This window comes from Dipteris shenzhenensis, chromosome 25 (assembly GCF_047967505.1).
Source record: "Dipteris shenzhenensis isolate YYH24624 ecotype China chromosome 25, Dip_SZ_1.0, whole genome shotgun sequence".
Lineage (NCBI taxonomy): Eukaryota > Viridiplantae > Streptophyta > Polypodiopsida > Gleicheniales > Dipteridaceae > Dipteris > Dipteris shenzhenensis.
Window position 1 is genome coordinate 6,064,575 of NC_141620.1, and position 21,674 is coordinate 6,086,248.

At 39.1% G+C, this 21,674-nt stretch overlaps 1 protein-coding gene across 1 annotated transcript; it reads left to right on the forward strand.

Annotated features, from left to right (window-relative positions):
- Window positions 1–16,160: 16,160 nt before the first annotated feature.
- Window positions 16,161–18,920, forward strand: LOC147885367 (pentatricopeptide repeat-containing protein At2g33680-like). Its single transcript, XM_087397012.1, has one exon. The coding sequence runs from the start codon at window positions 16,161–16,163 to the stop codon at window positions 18,918–18,920; it is 2,760 nt and encodes a 919-aa protein (XP_087253138.1).
- The last annotated feature ends 2,754 nt before the right edge of the window (window positions 18,921–21,674 follow it).

The window sequence follows — 21,674 nt, forward strand, 5'->3', positions numbered from 1 at the left end:
AAAATACAATGGGAGAGAGGACCTGATAACATATTTTTAATATTTTTCTCACATGAGATAAATGTATTAAATATTGATGATGTAGAGATATGTGCTTTCACCACATACCTTAGTGACAAAAGCTCGGGAGTGGTTCACGAGATAAAAGGTTAAGGCACTAAGTCTCTTAACCACTAGGTGACCTAAGGTCCCCCAAAGATAAGCTTGCTACTCATATTTTGTTGAGGGCTTGATGAGCAGATACAAACAAACCACGAACTTCCCCAAGTATTGCGAGGAGGCCATTAGAATTGAGGATTACCTAGGAATTTCTATCTTAGTTGGAGGTGAGGTGTTAAGATACTCATGTGAGGCATAACCATTGGCATTAGTCACAGCTACAAAGAATGGTTTGTTGAAAATCTAGTAGTTGTGATATCATTGCTTAAGTGGGAATTCCTTTAAAGCATCAAAATTTTGAATTCTTTCATCAATCCAATTTCAATGTTTTGCTTTTCTAAGTAACTCTACCAAAATATGGGTGACAAATTTTCTCTAAAGCTACACACTCCTAAAAGAAAGGAAAATGAGCTAATGGCAATCTCATTTAATAGGTAGTTCTGTTCATTCTATTTCCCATTGGATATAATATGCCCGAGATCTTAAAGTTGGAGTTGTTTGTTTAAGATTGAGATACAGTTGATTTTCTTTCACAATTGATAATACTAACTCCATATGTTTCTTATGGTCCTCCATATTTATACTAAAAAACAATTTGTCAATGCTATTGTGTAGTCTTGAAGCAAATATGATCAAGATCACATGTAGCACTGTGTAGCCACATCATTTAAACCAAAACGCATAACTAAAAATCCATAATGCCTTGATTCGGATCTAAAGTCATGTGTAAAAGGCATAACTAAAAATCCATAATGCCTTGATTCGGATCTAAAGTCATGTGTAAAAGGCATAACTAAAAATCCACAATGCCTTGATTCGGATCTAAAGTCATCTTGTACACATCTTCTCATGCCATTCATATTTGGCACTCTCTAAAATTAAGATCAATCTTACTAACACCTTGGATGCTCTTAGTTTATCCAATAAATCATCATGCTTGACTATGTAATCTTATTCAAACCTCTATAGTCAATGCACATATTTTTCACTATGAGAATTGGTGCTACATATGGGCAAATATGACGTCACTTCATATTTCAATCCCCTTTACCTCCACTTATCCCTATATTTATTTTTGTTGTCCTATTCACAGTATACAATGCTTTACAATGCTAGAAGAAAACTCTATTTATGATCCTTGCACCAGACACATGGTAAATGAAGAGTAAACAATCAAAAAATCTATACAAAAATGCTTGGTGAGTAGATCTAATTTACAAGAGAGTACTCAATAGCCTACTACTTGCTAGCCTCTACTTAGAAATTATATGGTTCTATTTTAGTGTTGCAATTTAGCCATAGGATGATCTAACAAAAATGGCCTTCACACGGTTTGATTCTTTGATGTGGAAAATATTGTATTAATGGCCTCCTGTTAGAGACCAGCTAGCTAAGTTTCTAATATGAGTGATTGTTGGGTGCTACTATTGCAAGATAGCTAATCACCCCACCCTAATGTTATCCTATCAGATAGCCTTGGAATGGATTGGTAATGGCCAATCATGAGATAAATATGTTTGGGGATACTATATTGGGTGGAAATATACTAAAGGTCTTGCCTCGGCTCGCATCCAAGCTTTAGCTAGAGGTTTGTGTTGTTTGCTATATGGCCTACCAAGAGCAACTTAGTATAGCAAAAAGGATTCTATAAAATATTTTTCTATAGAGGCAATAGTGACTTATACCACATGCTTGCTACATGAAGCTGTCCAAGATACCCAAGGCAATTTAGAGAGTTGGCAATCTATTTTCTAGATTCAGTGATGAGAGATATGTAGACTTACTTGGTATTATGTTGAAAGCTGCTTCTTCATTTCATTTTTTGATTTTTTACTTTTTTTAAAGAGTCATCTTCAACAATGACTTCCAAGAGCTATTAATGTGCTTGAGACCTACAACAAAGGATCAATCGACAATAGGGTTGAGAAAAGTGCCTATGTAGAAAGGCTTCATGTTAATGAAGTCTACAATATATTTGAGATATTAAGGTTTTGAGAAGGCCAACAAAACATTTAGTGACTCCAATAAGGCTTTGAAAGGAGAGTCTAGTGACTCCAATAAATACCCAAATCATGGCTAGTCAAAGGAAAAGATGTTGTGATATTTGTGATCAAGGGCTTGCTCTAAGGTGCATGTGTGCATCTAGCACTCACATGTGTGTGTGTGTGTGTGTGTGTGTGTGACACATGTATGTTTGAACATATGTCGTTATTAAATTAATAAATTGTTATCAGATCACCATTAGAATTAACTATGGTACCATCACCTGAAACAATAGGTATTAGCATGTGTAAATGTGTAAGAGAGTGGAGAGAAAACAAGAGAAAGAGAGAGAAAAAGCGAGAGAGATAAAAAGAATGAGAGAGAAGAGAGAGAGAGAGAGAGAGAGAGAGAGAGAGAGAGAGAGAGAGAGAGAGAGAGAGAGAGAGAGAGCTTATCCCAATCTAACAAATTAAGGTACATTAAAAAAATCCAAAGAGTTAAAAGATGGAAGGATGGAGAAAGAGAGAGAGCGAGAGCAAGAGAGAGAGCGAGAGCAAGAGAGAGAGAGAGAGAGAGAGAGAGAGAGAGAGAGAGAGAGAGAACGTGTGTGTGTGTGTGTGTGTGTGTAGAACACTCAGTGCTATGAGGTGTCTAGGACCATGACATAGGTGGCAATGCATGACAAGGTGCCCTCTGTGCCAAAGATTTAGGAAGTCCCTATGATGTAGGGCTGATTTCCTTTGATGTAGGAGAGGTGCCTTTTATTTCCTTTGATGTATGAGAGGTGCCTATGATCTAGGACACCCTCTCTCCCACTCTATAAATGAGAGGCTTGTCTCTCACAATCAATAGAATACACATTTTGGTCTTCTCTTGTGTTCTCAACCCTTGTCATGATGCATCTCTTCTCTCCCATGTCTCCCCAACATTGGTATCAAAAATGTAGATTCTAGAAAACTCCTTAGCCTCCTAGTTTACCACATCATCATCTTCTTCCTCACCTCCACCTCCTCCTCTTCATTTTGCCTCTTTCTTGAAAATTCTTATGAGAGCTTGTTCTCTTCATCTAGGAGACCTCAGACCATTCTCTAAGCCCTCTTGTCTAAAGAAACTTATCATTAGGGTGCACCTCTAGCTCCAAGCTTGTCCTCCTACTGCACATACCAATGCATTCTATGTTTGGTGCACTTTTTCAAAATTTGGGTTGTAGATGTAGAATTTTGAGCGGCCCTTCTAGTTGCAGTTGGGAGACACTATTAAGAATCTCTTGATGAGTTTGACCTCAAATGCTTTAGTGTATGGGGAGAAATAATCAAAAAAACTAGTCAAATTTAGTGCAGCTCTCTCGAGTGACTTGGCACAACATTGCGCAATTCCTCTTTGGTGGCTCCTCTTTGGTATAAGACCTTTCATTCTGCATAAAAATCCCTTTTAATGGTCTCTTTATTAGTGCAAATTGAGCTCTCTAGTTCGCTACTATCTCTACAAGTAGTTTTTTAGAATAATGTTTTGTTTATGGTTGACCAAGTCAACTTAAATTTAGGGGTTTTCATTCCAAAAGCTTCTTTACATAGTGGAATGCACTTTTTCTTTGGGTTGCTATACAAATGTTTGGATGAAATGCCTTCATCATGTTGCTTTTCCAATGCTTCATATGTGAAAGAAAAAGAGAAGAAGAAGAAAGAAGCACCTATATATGTCAATAGAAATGTGACAAAGCTTGTGAAGAAAAAGCCATAATATTATTATTAAAAGCTTAGGCTTCTCTCTTCTCTCCCATGACTCCCCAACAAAAGAGCTTCAAGATTCAAGAGCATGAAGCAAGGTTCAAATCTATAATACTTCGCAGCAACAATAAGTAGACACTATAAGCACAAGTGCCTACAAAAGGCAAGCCTTAGCAAGCTTACATAGGCTTCCAACAAGAAGCAAGAAAGGCTCTTGCAAATCATGTTGATCAAGCAAGGGGAGCTTGTTGGCCCTTGGAGGTAGTCAAAATAGCAATCAAAATGAAATTTAATAGGCTCATGACAAGAAAAAGACAAAAGGTCTCACTAAAGGACTCATAAACCCACCATGTTACATATGTAATCATAAGGAAATATGAAGTATTTTCTAGGTTAGTGAAGGAGCTTGAGGAGGCAAGGCGACCTTTGGTGAATGGTAAATTATCTCTCATGAAGAGGGCCTGAAAAGAGGCAACAAGGCCTCACAAAAACCCAAGAGGACTTGAGAAAAAGTGCCAAAAGGCTCAAAAGATGGACATAATAAAAACAAATCTCTTGAGGCCACTTGTTATATGATAAATGGCAAGATTAAACCTACACATTAGGAACAAGAAGCTTTAAAAGGGCTAAATAGTTAGCCCAAGGGATCTACATTGATGTGATTGGTGGCTCAAATCCCTTAAGAGACACCCACAGACTGAAAGGAGAATGACATAAAAATACAAAAAATAATGAATTAAAAGCATGCATGTTGTTTCATCATCCTTATGCCTCTCCTTAGTATAGTTCCCAAGGAAATTGCAAACAATTTCCCCTATGCTCTTGAATTCCTTTGAGTTGTGCTCTAGGTTTTGAAATAACCCTCCTAAGATAATAAGATTAGGTCCAAACTTTATATTCTAGCTATTTTGAATTTTGATTTGGTCAAAATTCCAAATTCAAAGAGCATTTGAGGCCACTCAAATACCATGAAAGGTCTACATAAAAGGTGCATAAGCACCAAAGGCTGTAGTCTATAGAGGGCTTAATCGATAACCACCCAAATTGAAAGAGCATTTGAGCCCATTCAAAGACCACAAAAGGTCTACCTAAAGGTTGCATAGGCACCAAAGCTTGTAGCTTTAGAAGGCTTAATCAAGACTGCCCAAACCAAATCAAAGTGTATAACTCCCTCTATAATATGCATTAATCAAAGGCTATATTTAAGCAAGAGTGTCAGTGAAAGTTCACAAATCCAAGTTCAGCATGCACATCATATTTAAATGCATTGGTCAACTAGATGATCATGTCTATTGTACAATTCAAAGTTCTAGATGCCATAGAAGAAGCACTTCCATATGTGAGAATCTATTAATTAGAAGAAAGTCATCAAAACTTGTGATGGAAAGATGTGTGAATTGGCATATATAGTATCACCAAAAAAAAAAGATTCCTATGAGGATCTTAATGCCAATATAATTTATGTTGTTATAGCATACTCTAAGGATACAAGCATGCTGAGATTAATTTAGGCAAAAGCATCACAATGTTAACATGCATACACGAGGGCAAGACAATGTTCATACATATTAACATTAACACACAATCAACAAATCTTTAAGTGAGACATGATTCATCTAAATAAGATGAAATTGTAGATCGATGTACCCTTGGATGGTATGGCATTTCTATGTGGCTACTAATGTGGCACTACCATGGGGTTATTGACATGGTAGGATTGCTTATATGGCTTAAATACCATGTGGCTACTCACATGGGATGTTGCTAATGTGGCTTTAGTGCCATTTGCAATTGACCTAGTAACTTATACCCTAAGGTATTCTAAGAACTCGCAACTAAAGAGTTCATGTCATGGTCATATGTAGAGAAAGAAGCCTCTATTTAAAACCAATTCCCAACTAGGCCAAGGTGACACTAGATGGGGTTGATGACATTATCAAAGATATAAAACCCAGAGGACTATGCCTTTTATAGGTGTTATGTTACACTTGTGAACAAACCTATCTCATTTAAAGAGGTGGTCAAGCATAAAACTAACGAAAGTGCAAACAAGTATTCCAAGGAAATATTGGTTGTAAGATAGAGCTTGAGGAGTTTTAGATATTGCATTGGTTATTGAGATATATAATATCTACTCAATCAAGATAAACACCATCTAGTTAACTGTTGGATGCCATTTTAGAAAGTAGACCCATTGAGACTCATCATATAAATATATATATATACATATATTAAAAAAATAGAGTGTCCCATTCTTAGATCTCACATTTTTTCAAAAATTTTCTAGTAAGCTGATCTACTTTGATGATATTTACATGGATAGCTATACATTTCCCAAGTGTCTTCTTGTGAGCCAAGCTATGTGTTCACCACATTGAATTGTGGTGAAGTAGACTTTTATATATTTTAGTAGGACTACAAACTAGAAGCTATGTGTTCACCATTGAACTGTGGCGAAGTAGATTTTTATATATTTTAGTAGGACTACAAACCAGAAGCTAGCACACCTAAAAGATAGCTGGGCCTACCCTAGCCAAGCCAGATAACCACAGTTCGTTGGGTGTTCTGATGCAAGAAGCTGAAGCGGTGTGACACAAATCCATGTTGAATTCAGCTACCATGATCATCTTCACCAACCTAGAGAGTTGGAACCACACTACAAGAATCACCATCTAAAACTCAACACCCAACCATAGAGCTAATCAATCTCATCCTCTCTAATTGTATTTATACTTATTTTTAACTCTACTAGTTTACTATACTTACACTTTATTGCTTTCAAATCAAGTGTGCGTATGTAGTGTCACCTTATTTAAAATTTTCTTTCCTTAGTTAAACTTTTACCATTGCTTTTTGCTCATTTTTCTAGATCATCCATCATAGTAGCCTTAAATTCCTTTTGTCTTTGAGTTCTTAAACTTTTACCATTGCTTTTTGCTCATTTTTCTAGATCATCCATCATAGTAGGCTTAAATTCCTTTCATCTTTGGTGAACTCAAAATTTCCTTCACTTTTTAATAAACTAATTTATGTTTTCATATAGGATGGGTTTATTTATTTCTATATATATTTAGTTGGAGCTTAATTCTTTTATATAATTAATGGACCCCATGTTAATGAACATAAAGGATCCCTTGTTAATGAACATTTTTATTCTTTTACATAAAGGACCCCATGCTACTAAACATTTTTTCTTGTTAAGGTTACGTAACAATTAATGTGTAGTTTATTTAATGAAATTTGATGGAGGTGTGGATTACCCCTCCAATGATTTATGTCAATATGGTCATTATTAGACTTTGCTTATGGGCATGGATAAACGACTTTTATGTAGACACTTGCTAATGGATGCAGTTTAACTCCTTTGGTGTGGGCACTCACTATTGTGTGTAGTTCTCCCCCCATGATTATTTATTTGTGATGTGAGCAATAGCTAATGGATGTAAAATATTCCCCTATTTTAATTTTTGCATAAAAAGAATAAATTTAATAATATTAAATATACTATGTACTCAAGGATGTGAAATCTAGATTACCCACCGTGATTACTTTTTCCTTTTGTAGTCTTGCTTTTATTTTTTTCTCAAATAAGGGTGTGGACTACCCCCCTTTGATTGGCCTTTTTTTATTTTTCTTACATGGGTACCCCCCATGTTGTTGTGCTCCTTCACTTAGAGCCAAAAGATTTTTTTGTCTCACATTGGTGTAGTATACCCCCTCTTTGGTTGGTTATCTAGTTTTGCAACCTCTTGTTAGTAAACCTTATTTGATATAGTTGATAATTGTATTTCATAAGAAACTCTGATAATAAACTCCTGCAAAGTCCGTAGAACTACTAGGATTTCCACAATCACAGGCCCTACCAGAATGGCTTTTTTTCCTCAAAAGTTGGAGGAGGCACGTAGGGAAATGGAAACAATTGTACAAAAAAATAGAACTAAAATGCTATATCCTCGTAAAGCAAAATCCAATAAATGATATATCACTTATGGCTTAAGTTTTTGGTATACATTTAGATTCTTTCTAGGGTTCTTTGTTCATTTTGGTATAAGTGATAACAAGCTAGGGAACACAGGCATTACTTGTCTTCTTTGAATTTTCCAATTTTCCCTTCTTTGAAATTCCTTCTTTAAATTTCTTTCTTTAATTTTCTTCTTTTTTAAATTCTTAAAAATATTTCTTTAAATACCTTTGAAATTCCTTTAAGCTTCTCTTCCTTATAACATATGTGGGTGGATTCACATCCTGGAAAGTGATTCTCCTCATTTCCACATCCCTCATAGGTGTTTTATGCATCTTCTTCTCATTGAAGACCACATCATGGCTACATATGATCTTCTTTGCTTCTGGATCTCTGAGATGATAGCCTATCTCTCCCCTTTCACCATAACCTAGAAAGATGCATTTCCTAGATTTAGGATCTAGCGTCTTCCGAAGCTCTTTTGGCACATGTGCATATGCCTCACACCCAAATATATGCAAATGAGAGTAAGAGGGCTTCTTGCAACTCCATGCCTCTTTAGAAATACCACCATCCAAACTCTTACTAGGTGATCTATTGATCATATGCATTGCGGTCTTCATTACCTCAGCCCAAAAACCACCAGAGAAAGACTTGCATTGGAAAGCATACATTGCAACCTTTCTTGAATGGTGTGGTTCATCTTTTCTACAACTGGATTTTGCTATGGAGTATGAGGGGACATGAGCTCCCTCTTGATCCCACGTGTATCACATAAATGCTAAAAGTCATGAGAGAGATACTCTTCACCATTGTCAGTCCGTAGGCATTTACACATTCTACTTGATTGATTTTTAACCAAAGCCAACCATTTCTAAAATACTTGTAACACATTGCTCTTTTAAGCCATAGCATAAGCCCACACTTCCCTAGTTGCATCATCAATGAATGTCACATAATAATCAGCCCCGTCTAATGACTATGTAGGCATGGGACCACATATGCCTGAATGCACCAAATCAAGCTTTTCAAGCTCTTTCTTTCCTCTTCTTTTATGGGATGATTTAGTTTGCTTTCCATAAAGAGAGTGCTCACAAAATTCAAAGTAAAAAAAACTCAAATGCGATACATAACCCAAACAACATAAGAGTTTCATTCCATTTTGGCTCATGTGTCTCAATCGACAATGCCACAAAGAAGTACTTGGCTGCTTGGTTATTGCTACAACATGATCATACATGCCTGATACATGTAAGAGGTACAATGTCACACACTTGGCACCCCTTGTCAAAACAATAGAGCCTTTTTGAATTTTCTAACTCTGAAATCCAAAGATGGTTTCTTTTGTGTGCCTTGCAACTCTGATCCGATTGACTATTTCAATGAAATGCATGTCATTCTGCCGCATTAGAATAGTATGCTCATAGTATTGCACGTGATCCCCCCCAAAATGATGGCAATAGTCCCATTGGGCTAGAATGTCCTGAAAATAGCAGTGAGTCCTTTGAAGGGATAGCCTGGCACAAATCGCCATAGAAGAGCACATCAATCCCCCCCAAACGGGTCGAGGTGATTATGCTTGATCTCTACAATCTCATGTTTGCAAGTATGAAAGTGTTTTGACATATCAAGGAGACCTCCTCAAAAACAAGTTACAAGTCCTTGTAAGTGTGGACATCACTTCAAGCTTTGTGGTGAGATGCTAGAATAGTTAGGAAGGCATGAGAGGCAATGGGAATGAAGAGTGTATTGTTGTGCCTCCTATGTTGACTGGAGCTTTTGCAGCGCATGTTGGCAAAAGAGCTAGTGGAAGGTCCACATCTGTAGCACCGTTGTGTGTGTAGTTGCATAGTAGAGCTTGAGCTAAGAGCATTAGAGTGAAGGTTTTCCCTATGCTAGCATTTTTGGACAAGAACAGATAAGTTAGTGGCTTCGGTTACTTCATTTCTTCTACATGATGCCTTCTAGTATGAGCTACTACTCTGTGTTAAATGCCCTTAAGGAGCTATAATACTTATTATTTGGTAGGAGGATGTAGGTGAGATCGCTAGGATTGTGGAGTTGATTTGATCTATGTCACAATTGCATCTCATTTTGAGATCAAATGTATCCTTCACATGTCTTAGGCTGGTTACAATGGATGAAGAGCATGCTTTCACACTTGTGCTAGTGGATTTGATTTCAAGGCAAACAAGTTTGTTTACCTTTTGTTGGTTTAAATCTATGATTATCTTTTATCCCATGTACATGTCATGCCCAACGAGTACTCATTCGAAATGAATGGCAAGCATATCAAGCATTGTGCTCTATAGTGATTTTTTGGATCCTTCAATCTACCATAGTTGTTAAGGTGGACCAACTTTGGGAATTTTCTTTCCTTTTTGCTTGTTTTGGAGACTGTCTAGTGGCTAGAAAATTTAGGTAGATATATATGTTTGAGTGCTTCATTGTGGTGGAGATATCTCAAGATAATATCATCAAATATATTTACATACTTAATGGGTCAATTTGCTACATATGACTTTGTTGCTTAAGCAAAAGAGTGCCTTCTTCATAGGTGTTTATGTTGATGTATATAAGTTCTTGCATTGGGTGCATTATAGGGAGTGAAAGGGCCAACTAAACTGCTTGTTATGTTGTATGTTCCATATGCTATTACATGCCCACCGTATTCTCTCATTGGCAACTACATTTCTTTGTCGTTAATGTTGCTTTGACTACCTCAATATTGGCTTTGTCCCTTTTAGTGATGTAGGACATGCAATAGGTAGCATTGCCATCATGGTTGAAAATGCATTGAACGTCAGTATTAGCTCCCCAAAGTCTAGACAATGTGGGATTAAAGCTGTTAACATACATGTCTTTTGAATTTCATTTGAGCAACAGTGTTGGTTGTGACAAAGAAGCACGTAATGAAAATATGTCTTCCTCCTCTATTAAGCCAAGGTTAGCAAAAATGCATTGAAATCCAGTAGCAACATGGAATCTTGGGCAAGAAAAGCGGACAAATGCTTGTACTATTGTCAAAAGTCATTATCTCAAGTACGTTTAATGGAAGCAAGACTTTTGTCCCTATCATGGGTGGGCATTTCTTGTTTCTTTTCAAGTATGTCTTCTTTTCTTGTGAGTCTGGATGTTAATATTATGAGCCAAAACTTTGGATATGTTTATTGTGATGAATTGATTAACAAATGGCTCAATATCTTTGTTTTAAAATACTCCATACATGGATGCATCTTTTATCCATTGCAAACCTAGTCCTATGGCTCCCTTTGTTTTGAAATTTGACAAAGAATAAGTCTTCACTTAGATCAAGGATGTTGCTATCTGACCTTTGCAAGTTTTTAACTGCTCTGAACCTATGCATGTAGCATTGCATTATAGTCATGGGGTCTAATTGTATGAGGTCGTGTAGGTAACATGTAGGGTTTGTAGTGATTTGTTCTGCTAATGACGGTGGATGCATTCCCTGGTCCTTGGAATCTTCCTCAGTTGGAATGATTTCCTCTTTGTTGATTCTGATGTTGCTGAGGATGATGTCGATGCTAATTCTGACTTTGCTAATGATGACCACTTCACTGAAATGATCTACCTCTGCCTTTGCCTCTGACTCTGCTTCTGTCTGAAGCTGTGAACGCTTAATCATTAGAATGACCTTTGCGTACATGAATGGCTTGAGTCTTGAGTTCTTCACCAAGTAAAACTTACTAAAGTTCTTCCAATGTCAGAATTGCCATTGGATGGCAATACTCTGGACTAGATTCTCGTATTCCACTCCTAGTCACTTCAAGATGACTTGAACCATTTCTACGGGATTCATAGTCTCTCTTGCTACTACGAGTTGATTGTTGTAGTCTTTGATCCTGAGTATGTAAGCATGATTGGTTTTGCTGTTGTTGCGGAAACTTTGGTTGATTTGGTTTCTCAGTATGAGAATCTTGGAACTGTTCTCGGACTTGTAGAGAGCTATGAACATATCCCATGCTTCATGACATCTTGCACATTCTGCTTGACCAGATGATATGCATACTTATCTTTCTTATCCCATTATGCCTGTGCTCGGGAAATGGCAGGATATGCTACAGGTGTGGAAACTATTGGTGTAGCTGGAGATCCCACTACTTGTACTGTGACAACAGGTGGAGTAGAGCTACTATTGGCTGGATCATCCAATGGTCTAGGTGTAGATCCATCGACATACTCCCATTTGCCCTGAAGTACAAGAATGGTCTCCAATTGATATTTCCATGTGCCGTAATTAGGCAGATGCCTCTAGATTGAGGTTGCTAGTCATAGATATGGTGCAAGAAATGTACTCAAAGTGTGGTAAAAAATCACTATCTGAATCAATTGCAAAACACTGATTGTGGGAAGTGAAATGTGAATTGTCATTGAAGGTAGAACTACAATATATAATCCAATCTTAATTACAAGGCTTGTGGAAAATGATGTCTGGAATAGCCAAGAGGCTTTACAAGGCTAGAATAAAGTGTATAATGCCGTGAAATAGCCAAATAGGCTTTACAATGATGGCATGTGTGTGTGAAATCAAATCATGTGCTATCTGCCCATTGATCAATCTGCAATGCCTCTAAACATTCTGAAGTCTGCTCACTGCACTTATGAATGTCAAGTTTCAGGTAATGTGATGATGTGAAACCATATGTGAGCATAGGGACTAACTCCGAGTAGGAACTAGTTGAGAATTTTGGGCATGGCTTAGATTGGCAACTTGGAGAAATTCAAATCATCTCCTCTATGGTGATCTAGTCTACTCTAATCTAGATCTATACCAATTGTCAATCAATGAAAGAGTAGCAAATGATTCCTTTTCTTTGGTTCTTTTTTAGGTGTTGGGTCAGATGCATCAATGTAGAGGCTAATGTGTGTGTAGGAAGTGGATTTGTTCAACGAGGATCAAAAGTGGGTGATACTTGTGCCAAAATGTGTGTGTGATGTAATGAGCACGTAGAGCATGAAAAATCGAGTGATTTTTCTTTTTAGAGCGCCCTCAAATTCTTCCCGGATCAAGAGATATGACTTGATCTAGGTGGAGGGGAAAAAAGGAGTGCAAATGTGATCAATGATGATGTGGCAATCAGGGGGTCACATGCAGTGACTGTGCTTGTGAAGAGGTGTGCTAGTGGAGCACTGTGTGATGATGTGGCAGTTGGGTGCACATGCAATGATTGTGTGTGCCTTGCAGGAGGTAACTGTGCTTGAGAGGAATCTGCCACGTGGCACTATTGAGGTGGCATTGACTAACTTAACCCAGGGTCATGTTGACCCAACCATGGTCAAGTTGCAGCATAACAACAGAGTTGAACAGAAGAGAGTCAATTACCTATTCATTATCATTGGATCAAATCAACTTGATACAACCAAGTCGCCTTAGCTTGCATCCCTAACCTAGCAATTTAGGTCAAAGGAAGAGAACTTGGCACACTGCTCTCTTGTTTTCTTCCTCGCCTGCTACAACTAGATTTCTACCTAAAGCACTGCCTTCTATTTGAGTATGCACTCGATGCGCCAATTGCTACTCAGCTATTGGTCGATTTGCCGTGATCAACTGCACCTCTTGCTGTTTGCTGTCTCCACCACTCCTTGCTCCTGACGCTCGATGACCACAACTAGCTAGCCAAGCTAACAAATTGGCAAGCTATTGTTCCCTTCCTAGTGGACATTTGAATACTACCACCATAGCAGCTCAATAGTATACAGGCAGGTTCACAATTCTGGGGTGGAATATTACCATGACACAGCAACTTAAGGCAACAAATGCATAGCAAAAAAATATGTAAGTGACAGAGGTGGATTTTCTACTCAAGGAGTTGAAGATCCATAGCCAATGAGAGAAGTCGCAAAGGACCAAAGTACTACTATAGCTTCAATCACTTAACAAAATTAGACTTTAAGTGCTTGATAGGATTCGAGGGACATGCAAGGTGGTGATGGAGATGATACCAACTGGAATGGCAAATGAAAAGAAGCTGCAATGCCCTTAAATCGAAACATAGAGCTATCAATGAGGAGATCTACAATGGAATGCTTACACAGAGAGAGAGAGAGAGAGAGAGAGAGAGAGAGAGAGAGAGAGAGAGAGAGAGAGAGATGTTTGGACTAAGGAAGAACAACAAGAGAATGACTTAGAAACCACAAATTGCAAATGAAACCCTTATTGTGAAATGTAAACTGTTCAGAGTACATGCTTGAAAGCCTTGCAACCATCCCTTGCTAGAATTATGCAACTCGATGAAACTCGTGAAATGGATGCATGCAAATCGACCATAATTCCACATACAGTGCTTGTTGGACTTCCAATTCAAGGCCTTCATGCATTACAAATGGCTTAAATGGAATACATGCAACAATATACGGATCCTTCAAAAAATACCGTACATGCACGAGGTCACTTCGTCGGCTTTAGCGTTTGCACCCTTCAGTTGATAAAATTTTGCAAGTTCTATGCAGCAAAAGAGCGTAATAAGTAGTAAGCTTGAAGTATTTGCCAAAAAGAATGAGAAAGAAGGAAGCTTGAAGTAAAGTGTTAGAACAAATTCAAGTGCAAACCAAACAACCACCTCTGGCAAAGTTGTTGCTCTTAATGTTCATCAAATCATGGGAAGATTGACGCTCCACCATTAGTTTACAATCCTATGTATTGGCAATCGACTTGCACAAGAGCAATAGTCAAAATCTAAGTCCATATTGCTTGTATAAGTAACACAAAAGGTGTGATGCGGGTAATCATGGTGAGACCTATGAAAGATCTACCAACAAGAATCAAAATTCATGAAGATATTGCAAAACAACAAGCAAGAAATGGGTGCATTTATTGTTTGCGAAACTCAAACAGCGGAGCAAGAGAGAATTTGATGAAATTCGATGAGTAAATGCACGTCGCATGCATTAGGCATCCAAAATGCAACTTGCATGCAAACGAAATCCATCCCAAAACTCGCATGCATTAGCTACCACACACGAGGTCAGAGGCTTGAAGATGTGAAATCCATGGGCAAACATCTCTCATAAGAGAGAAGAACCTGCACTGCATACTTCCAAAATTTGTCACCATCAAACCTCTAGAAGCAGAATAGCCCTGCACCAAAAATGCACTAGGACTTGCCATAATACTAAATGTCCACAGTATGTCCACCGTAAGCAACCAATACAAAAAACCTTCCATATGTATATAAAAATTATGTATTTTTCCCTTTCATGGGAGCATGGCCTCAACTCAAACTTCCCCTTGGCAGGCCAAAAAGATGCATCCCATGCTGTTTCCAAGAAAGTCATAACTTTGTATGCCTTCCTCCACCTATGTGTGTCCGTCGCGTGCCATTGCTTTTCACTCCTTGCCATTTCTCCTCACTTGTCATTGCTTTTCACTTTTGAACACTTGCTTCTTGCCCCCATTGCTCCCATCGATTCTCTTTTTCTCTCAAGAATTAGGAGAGATGTCGGCAACCATGATGCGAGACCATGAGGAGGCCACCAATTAGCCTTCGTGCATTACACACAAAAAGCAAAGAGCCTCTCATGCAAAGGCCAAATGAATCCACAAAAAACCCATGTATGCAATTGGTGTCCATTTTGCGATCAACCACTTGAATTCCCCACGTATGAACTAGCCCAATGGTGTGTCCACCACCCAAACACGCACACTCAGAGGCTGTGGAAAAAGGCCCTTGAAGTTTGTCTGGTCCATACATTTTGTTCAAGCACGGGAGGCAACATTCGTAAGAGAAGTAGAAGAGGAACACGAGATTATTGCTCCACCTAATTTCTCTTATGAAGGAGACCATGGTCAAAGATCCAGTGCACTTTAACCCCACAATAAAAATGTCAACACGTGTTACTTTTTTGCGATCCCTAAGTTGGGCGTTCAGGCTTTCTGCCATTTATCGTCAAAGGCTTGGGTCAATGGAGTTAAATCCCCAGCCTTCACCTTTAGATTTTAACCTTTTTGCAATGGTAATAGGGAGATTGTGAATCACACTCACAACTTCGAAAGTTCATAAATACTACGTATGGAAATAACGCTAGCAATTCCATAGTCACCTTGTCATTTGTACTATAAATGAGAAGTCCATTTTATGCTCCCGTGACAGTGTTCACAGAAAACCGGGAAACTATACACAATGAACAAGCAACATTTTGATGTTAATGTGTGAAAAATATCTTCTCAATTTTGTAAAAGCTTAGCCGGCAAATTTCCAGGAAAGACCTTCAAAAATTGAAACGAGGCTAATTTTTGGAAAGAGCATTTTAAATTTGGGGAGTACAGAGAAACCCAGGATGGGATTTGTGCATGGTGGCGAGAGGTTTTGATGTCGCGCAGGCCTACAACGTCTCATGTCTTCACTCACCATGGAAGCTCTCAGCAACTTCGCTCTCTCGCCAAAACAGCAGCGGTATTGCCTCAAAAGGAGACGCTGGATCGGAAGCTCTCAAACACTTCGTCCTATGCTCAGACTCTCTTACGCCGCTGCAAAAGTCTGAAGTCATTATTGGATGGCAAGCGCGCCCACAACCATCTTATCAAATGTGGAATGGAGGTAAATGTGTTTCTGGGAAATCTCCTTGTACAGATGTATGGCAACTGTGGAGCTCCGGAGGATGCTAGTAGAGTGTTCAGCACGATGCAGCAACGGGATCAATTCTCCTGGAATTTTTTGATAAGAGCATATGTCCAGCACGGACAGGCCAAGGAGGCCCTTCACGTTTTCAACCAGATGCAAAGAGAAGGGGTCATTCCAGATACAAACATCCTCGTCGGGATTTTTTCTGCATGTTCAAGTCAGGCTGCGTTGGAAAAAGGCAAGGAGATACATGCCCGTATATGGGATACTGATTTTGAGTCAGATCTTGTGGTAGGGAACAGCCTTGTTAACATGTACGGCAAATGCGGCGACTTGGAAGATGCTCGAAGGACATTTGAGAAAATGCGCGAACGGGACACTGTTACCTGGACAACCATGATTGCAGCTTATGCAAAGCACGGAGAATGTGAGGAGGCCTTCGGCCTTTTTGATCAAATGGAGCACGAAGGAATAATGGCAGACAAGTTCACCTTCACCAGCATCCTCTCTGCATGTGCCAACCCAGCAGCCTTACTCAAAGGTAAGCAGATACACGAGTCAATTTTCAACCGTGGATTGGAATCGGAAATTGCAGTGGGGAATGCCCTTCTCAACATGTACGGCAAGTGTGGCAGACTGGAGGATGCAGAAAGGACCTTTCACAAAATGATTACACGAAATGAGATTACTTGGACAGCCATGATCACCGCTTATGTCCAGCATGAGCGGGACGAAGCAGCCCTTGAACTCTTTGGTCAAATGCAGCATGAAGTAGTTAGGCCTAATAAGGTCACCTTTGTCTGCATTCTTTCTGCCTGTGCAAGCAAGACCGCCCTAGTTGAGGGGGAGAGCGTGCACGCTTGCATCACAGACAGTGGATTGGAAACAGATGTTATTGTGGCAACTGCCCTTGTCACAATGTACGGAAAGTGTGGTGATTTGGATAAAGCTAGGAAAGTGTTTGATCAAGCATCTGAGCGCAATATTTTCTTTTGGAACGCCATGATTGCAGCATATGGTCAACATGGACAAAACAACAATTCTCTCCAGCTATTTGGTCAAATGCTGCAAGAAGGACAGATTCCAGATAAAGTCACTTTCATTGGTATGGTTTCTGCATTTACCAGCCAGGTGGCCTCAGCAGAAGCCCAGGCAATGCATGTACGCATCCTGGGCAGTGGTGTTGAATGTGATATGGCTGTGTCTAATGCCCTTGTCAATATGTATGGCAAGTGCGGCAGGCTTGAAGATGCATGGATGATGTTTGATAGAATGCTGGAGTGGGACACGATTACTTTTGTCAGCATGCTTTCTGCATGTGCTGACCAGACAGCTTTAACTGCTGGCAAGCAGATTCATGCCCATATTGTGGACTGTGGACTTGTGGTAGACATCAATTTGACAAATGCACTTCTTAACATGTATTGCAAATGTGGTGGGCTGAAGGATGCATGGAAACTTTTTGAAAGCATGTCAGTGCAGGATTGTGTTTCATGGAGTGTTATGATTTCTTCATATTCTCGACATGGGCAGGGAAAGGAGGCTCTCCAAGTCTTTAACCAAATGCAAAGGAAAGGAATAATGCCAGACAGGGTGACTTTCCTCACTACCCTTTCTGCATGCAGCAGTGAGACAGCCCTAGAAGAAGGTAAGTGGATTAATGCTCATATTGTACGAAGTGGGTTGGAGACAGATATTGTCATAAGCAGTGCCCTTGTTGACATGTATAGCAAGAGTGGTAGCTTGATGGATGCTAGGAGGGTTTTTGACACATCAAATGATCGAGACATAGTCTTATGGAGTACCCTGATCACAGCGCTTGCCCAAGACGGTCAGGGCAAGGATGCCCTTTTTCTTTTTCGCGAAATGCAACAGGAAGGAATCATCCCAAATAAGGCTACCTTTGTCAGCGCACTTTCTGCATCTAGCCAGGGGGTAGGAGAGGGAAAATGCCTACATGCACACGTTATAGGCTGTGGATTTGGGTCAGATGTTGCTGTGGGAACTGCTCTTGTCAATATGTATGGAAAAAGTGGAAATATGAAGGAGGCAATCAGGATTTGTGACAACATTGCTGTACACACCATATTTTCATGGAATGCTATGATTGCAGTGTATGCCCAGCAGGGAGAGGGCCATCTTTCACTCCACTCCTTTGCTCAAATGCAGAGAGAGAGAATATTGCCAGACGAAGTCACATTCGTAAGTATTCTTTCTGCATGCAGTCATAGTGGTCTGGTAGAGGAGGGTTGCTACATTTTCATTTCCATGGTTGCAGTTTACAATGTCACACCCACTTTAGATCACTATAACTGCATGATTGACCTTCTGGGAAGGACTGGACAGTTGGAAATGGTAGAGGCCTTGATAACGAACATGCCAATTCAACCAAGCTTTGTTTCATGGATGACCTTGCTCGGTGCTTGTAGAAGTCATATTGACGTGGAGCGAGGAGAAAATGCTAGAAGGCATCTTTTCGAAGTTGGTGCAGAGAACGTTGCATTTTGAAAGGGACATGGCCATTTATGGCTGCAACTATGGCAGCAGGGGGTAATGATACTATGGCAATGCTATCTTGGTGTGCATGACACTTGTGAACCAGGCAATGGCAGATAGAAACAGATGTACCCCACAGTCAACAATGAATATTTGCTTTCAGTAAGATGCACATTCTGCTCCTGTCAGCATGTTTGATGAGTGGGCGCATGATGCTTGATGAGAAGGGCTACTTATCATTCATGCATGGAATTAATTGGAGCGTATGTGCAGCATGGACTATGGGAACAATAGCTTTGCACTGCAATATCTGGCCAAATATGACGAGAATAAGGGCTGCAAGACGGATTAGGGGGGTCACTCAATTTTGGCTGATCAGACCACATTTTCATGGGGTTGCCTGCTCTGCAATTGTCTAGCCAAATGCGGCAGGAATGAGGAAGGCCAGAGAAACCTTTGGCTCCATTTTTTATTCGTAATCCCCAACATAGACACGTACACTGCAATGACCATTTTTGAAGGCTGGTTCAGTGGGTTAAGTTACAGGATTACTTTCGACGCAGCATGGGCTGACGGGAAAATGCTCTTATCCTGGGTACCAAAGCATGATGAAGTTATGAGATATTTTTCTTGAGAAACCCATGCGGGTAAGAACCAATGTCCTACCAAGTTTTTGTGAATATATATGACAAGTGAGAGCTTAAAGGACCTGATCGAGCGGACCACTTTCTTGTGGAATGGCAACAGTGTTTGCCCCCAGCAATTGTTGCACGACTCCTCTCTCATGATTCAGGAGGGTGCAACAGCTAGGTATGGCAGCAGATGTAATTAATATCTGACGTTTGTCCCAATGATTCTCTCAAGATATCTCTTGGGGACGGCAGATTTTTGTTGGGAATGTACTACAATCACTTGAAGACTGGTTGGTGAAAATGGCACGGCTTATCACGTGAAAGGGCTGCAGCTCTTTTGGGGGAACATGGATGGACGAATAGAAGCCCGCCATTATGAGCAGTTACAATGGGTTGAAGTTACGAACATAGATTATACATTGCCAAAATCATTATCAATCAGGAGTTGCAGATTACACTACACAAGCTTCTAGCTGACAAAGAGAATAGGTTCGCATACCGTTACCATGAAGCTGAGAGGTTTCAAAAATGGTGATCCCTGGAATTTGAACTTTCAAGTCAGGAGCACGGTCTTGATAGCTTCTTTTGGGCCTGGACAACAGGTTTCACATATGGTTACCATCAAACAGAAGACATTTTACGAATGGTGACATAATAGTGGTACTTTCAAGCATGGTTCTTTCCAAAAATGCCACATCATACTGAGTGCACAAAATATATACATATGTTTCTTCAAGCTCATACCACCAATAAACAATATGAACTTAAGACTAAAATTTGAATATCGGGATCCCCCTTATCCAGTTAACACGTTGACAGAGAGCCAAAAGAAGCACGGACAAGCAGCATGCTAAGACTCTAATATTTGAGAGTATTTAGATCTTTTACATTTGTTCATGCTCACACAAACATTACAAATTTAATTAGATTCTATCAACAAGAAATATAGCTTTGTTGACATTATGTGATAAGTAGCAAATAATGTCTTAATCAATAGAGATGTAATGTTTGACCTAATGCCAATGCACGCACCATGTCATAATGGATTTGATCTATGGGATCATGTGCAAGCAAAATATTGTTATGAGAGAGATTTGTGCTGCTGTTAGAGGCTAGTTGGAGCTTTCATCTTCTATCCTTGACTTGTCAAGTCTGATCACAACGATAGTGAGACATGAGCTCACCATTATATGGGGTGTGTTTATGTATTTGTTTTGGGAATTCTTGTATCTCAAATTTGTAATACCATCATCTTCATATATATAATTTGCATATACTAAAAAGGGTGTTGCACATTTTTCCTTTCTAGATTGCATATCGGCATAGACCATGGTGAATTTCTCTTCATGTCACTGTGTTGGCATTTCTCTTCATGTCACTATGTTGGCCTTGATTTTTGACATTGTTCATGTGCATATTTTCAATTTATGAATTCATTGTTAACTGTGCATTTGCATGTTTGCATTTTCTAAATAGTCTTTTTTTAGGTTGTCATTTGGGTCATAATTCTGTATAGATCTTTGCCTTTGCATACTATGCTTCCCTTTGCCAAACTCTAAATTCTATCTTTTTAAATGTCGATGTATTCTGCTTGAATTTCTTTTCGTTGAGTTGAAACAAAGATTGTCCATGCATTCTACTTGGATTAGTTTTCATTTAGTTAGAATACATGGGCCATGATTATTTCAACTCAATAGATTGCCCATGTTTTCATTGAGTTGAAATAAACATTGTTGGTCTTCTTCTACATCTTTTTTAATGTTTGACACTTGGTCCTCACTGTAATCCATGGGATGGTTTATAATTTGCATATCTAGCTTGATTTGCTACTACATGTTGAACTTGTGGTGCATAAATTATGCATCTTTGCTAGCTCTCTGATGGAGCTTCTTAAATGTCAAATATTCTTCACTTTAAGCATCATTATGTTTTCTATATGTTGACATTCTATGTTCTTCTTCTTTTGCATTTTGTTCCTTGACTGTGCTTCTCCTAGTACTAGTTGATTGTGGTATAACTAATTGTAATTTCCTTATATTTGACAATGTAACTAATGGACCTCTCTTGCTTTTGATGCATGTTGCACGTCTACATGATCCATAGTTATGTCAGTGTCTACTAGATCTTTGAATTC

What these genes read in the sequence shown, in the direction of transcription:
- LOC147885367 (XM_087397012.1), top strand. Translation starts at nt 16,161, where the DNA reads ATGTCGCGCAGGCCTACAACGTCTCATGTCTTCACTCACCATGGAAGC.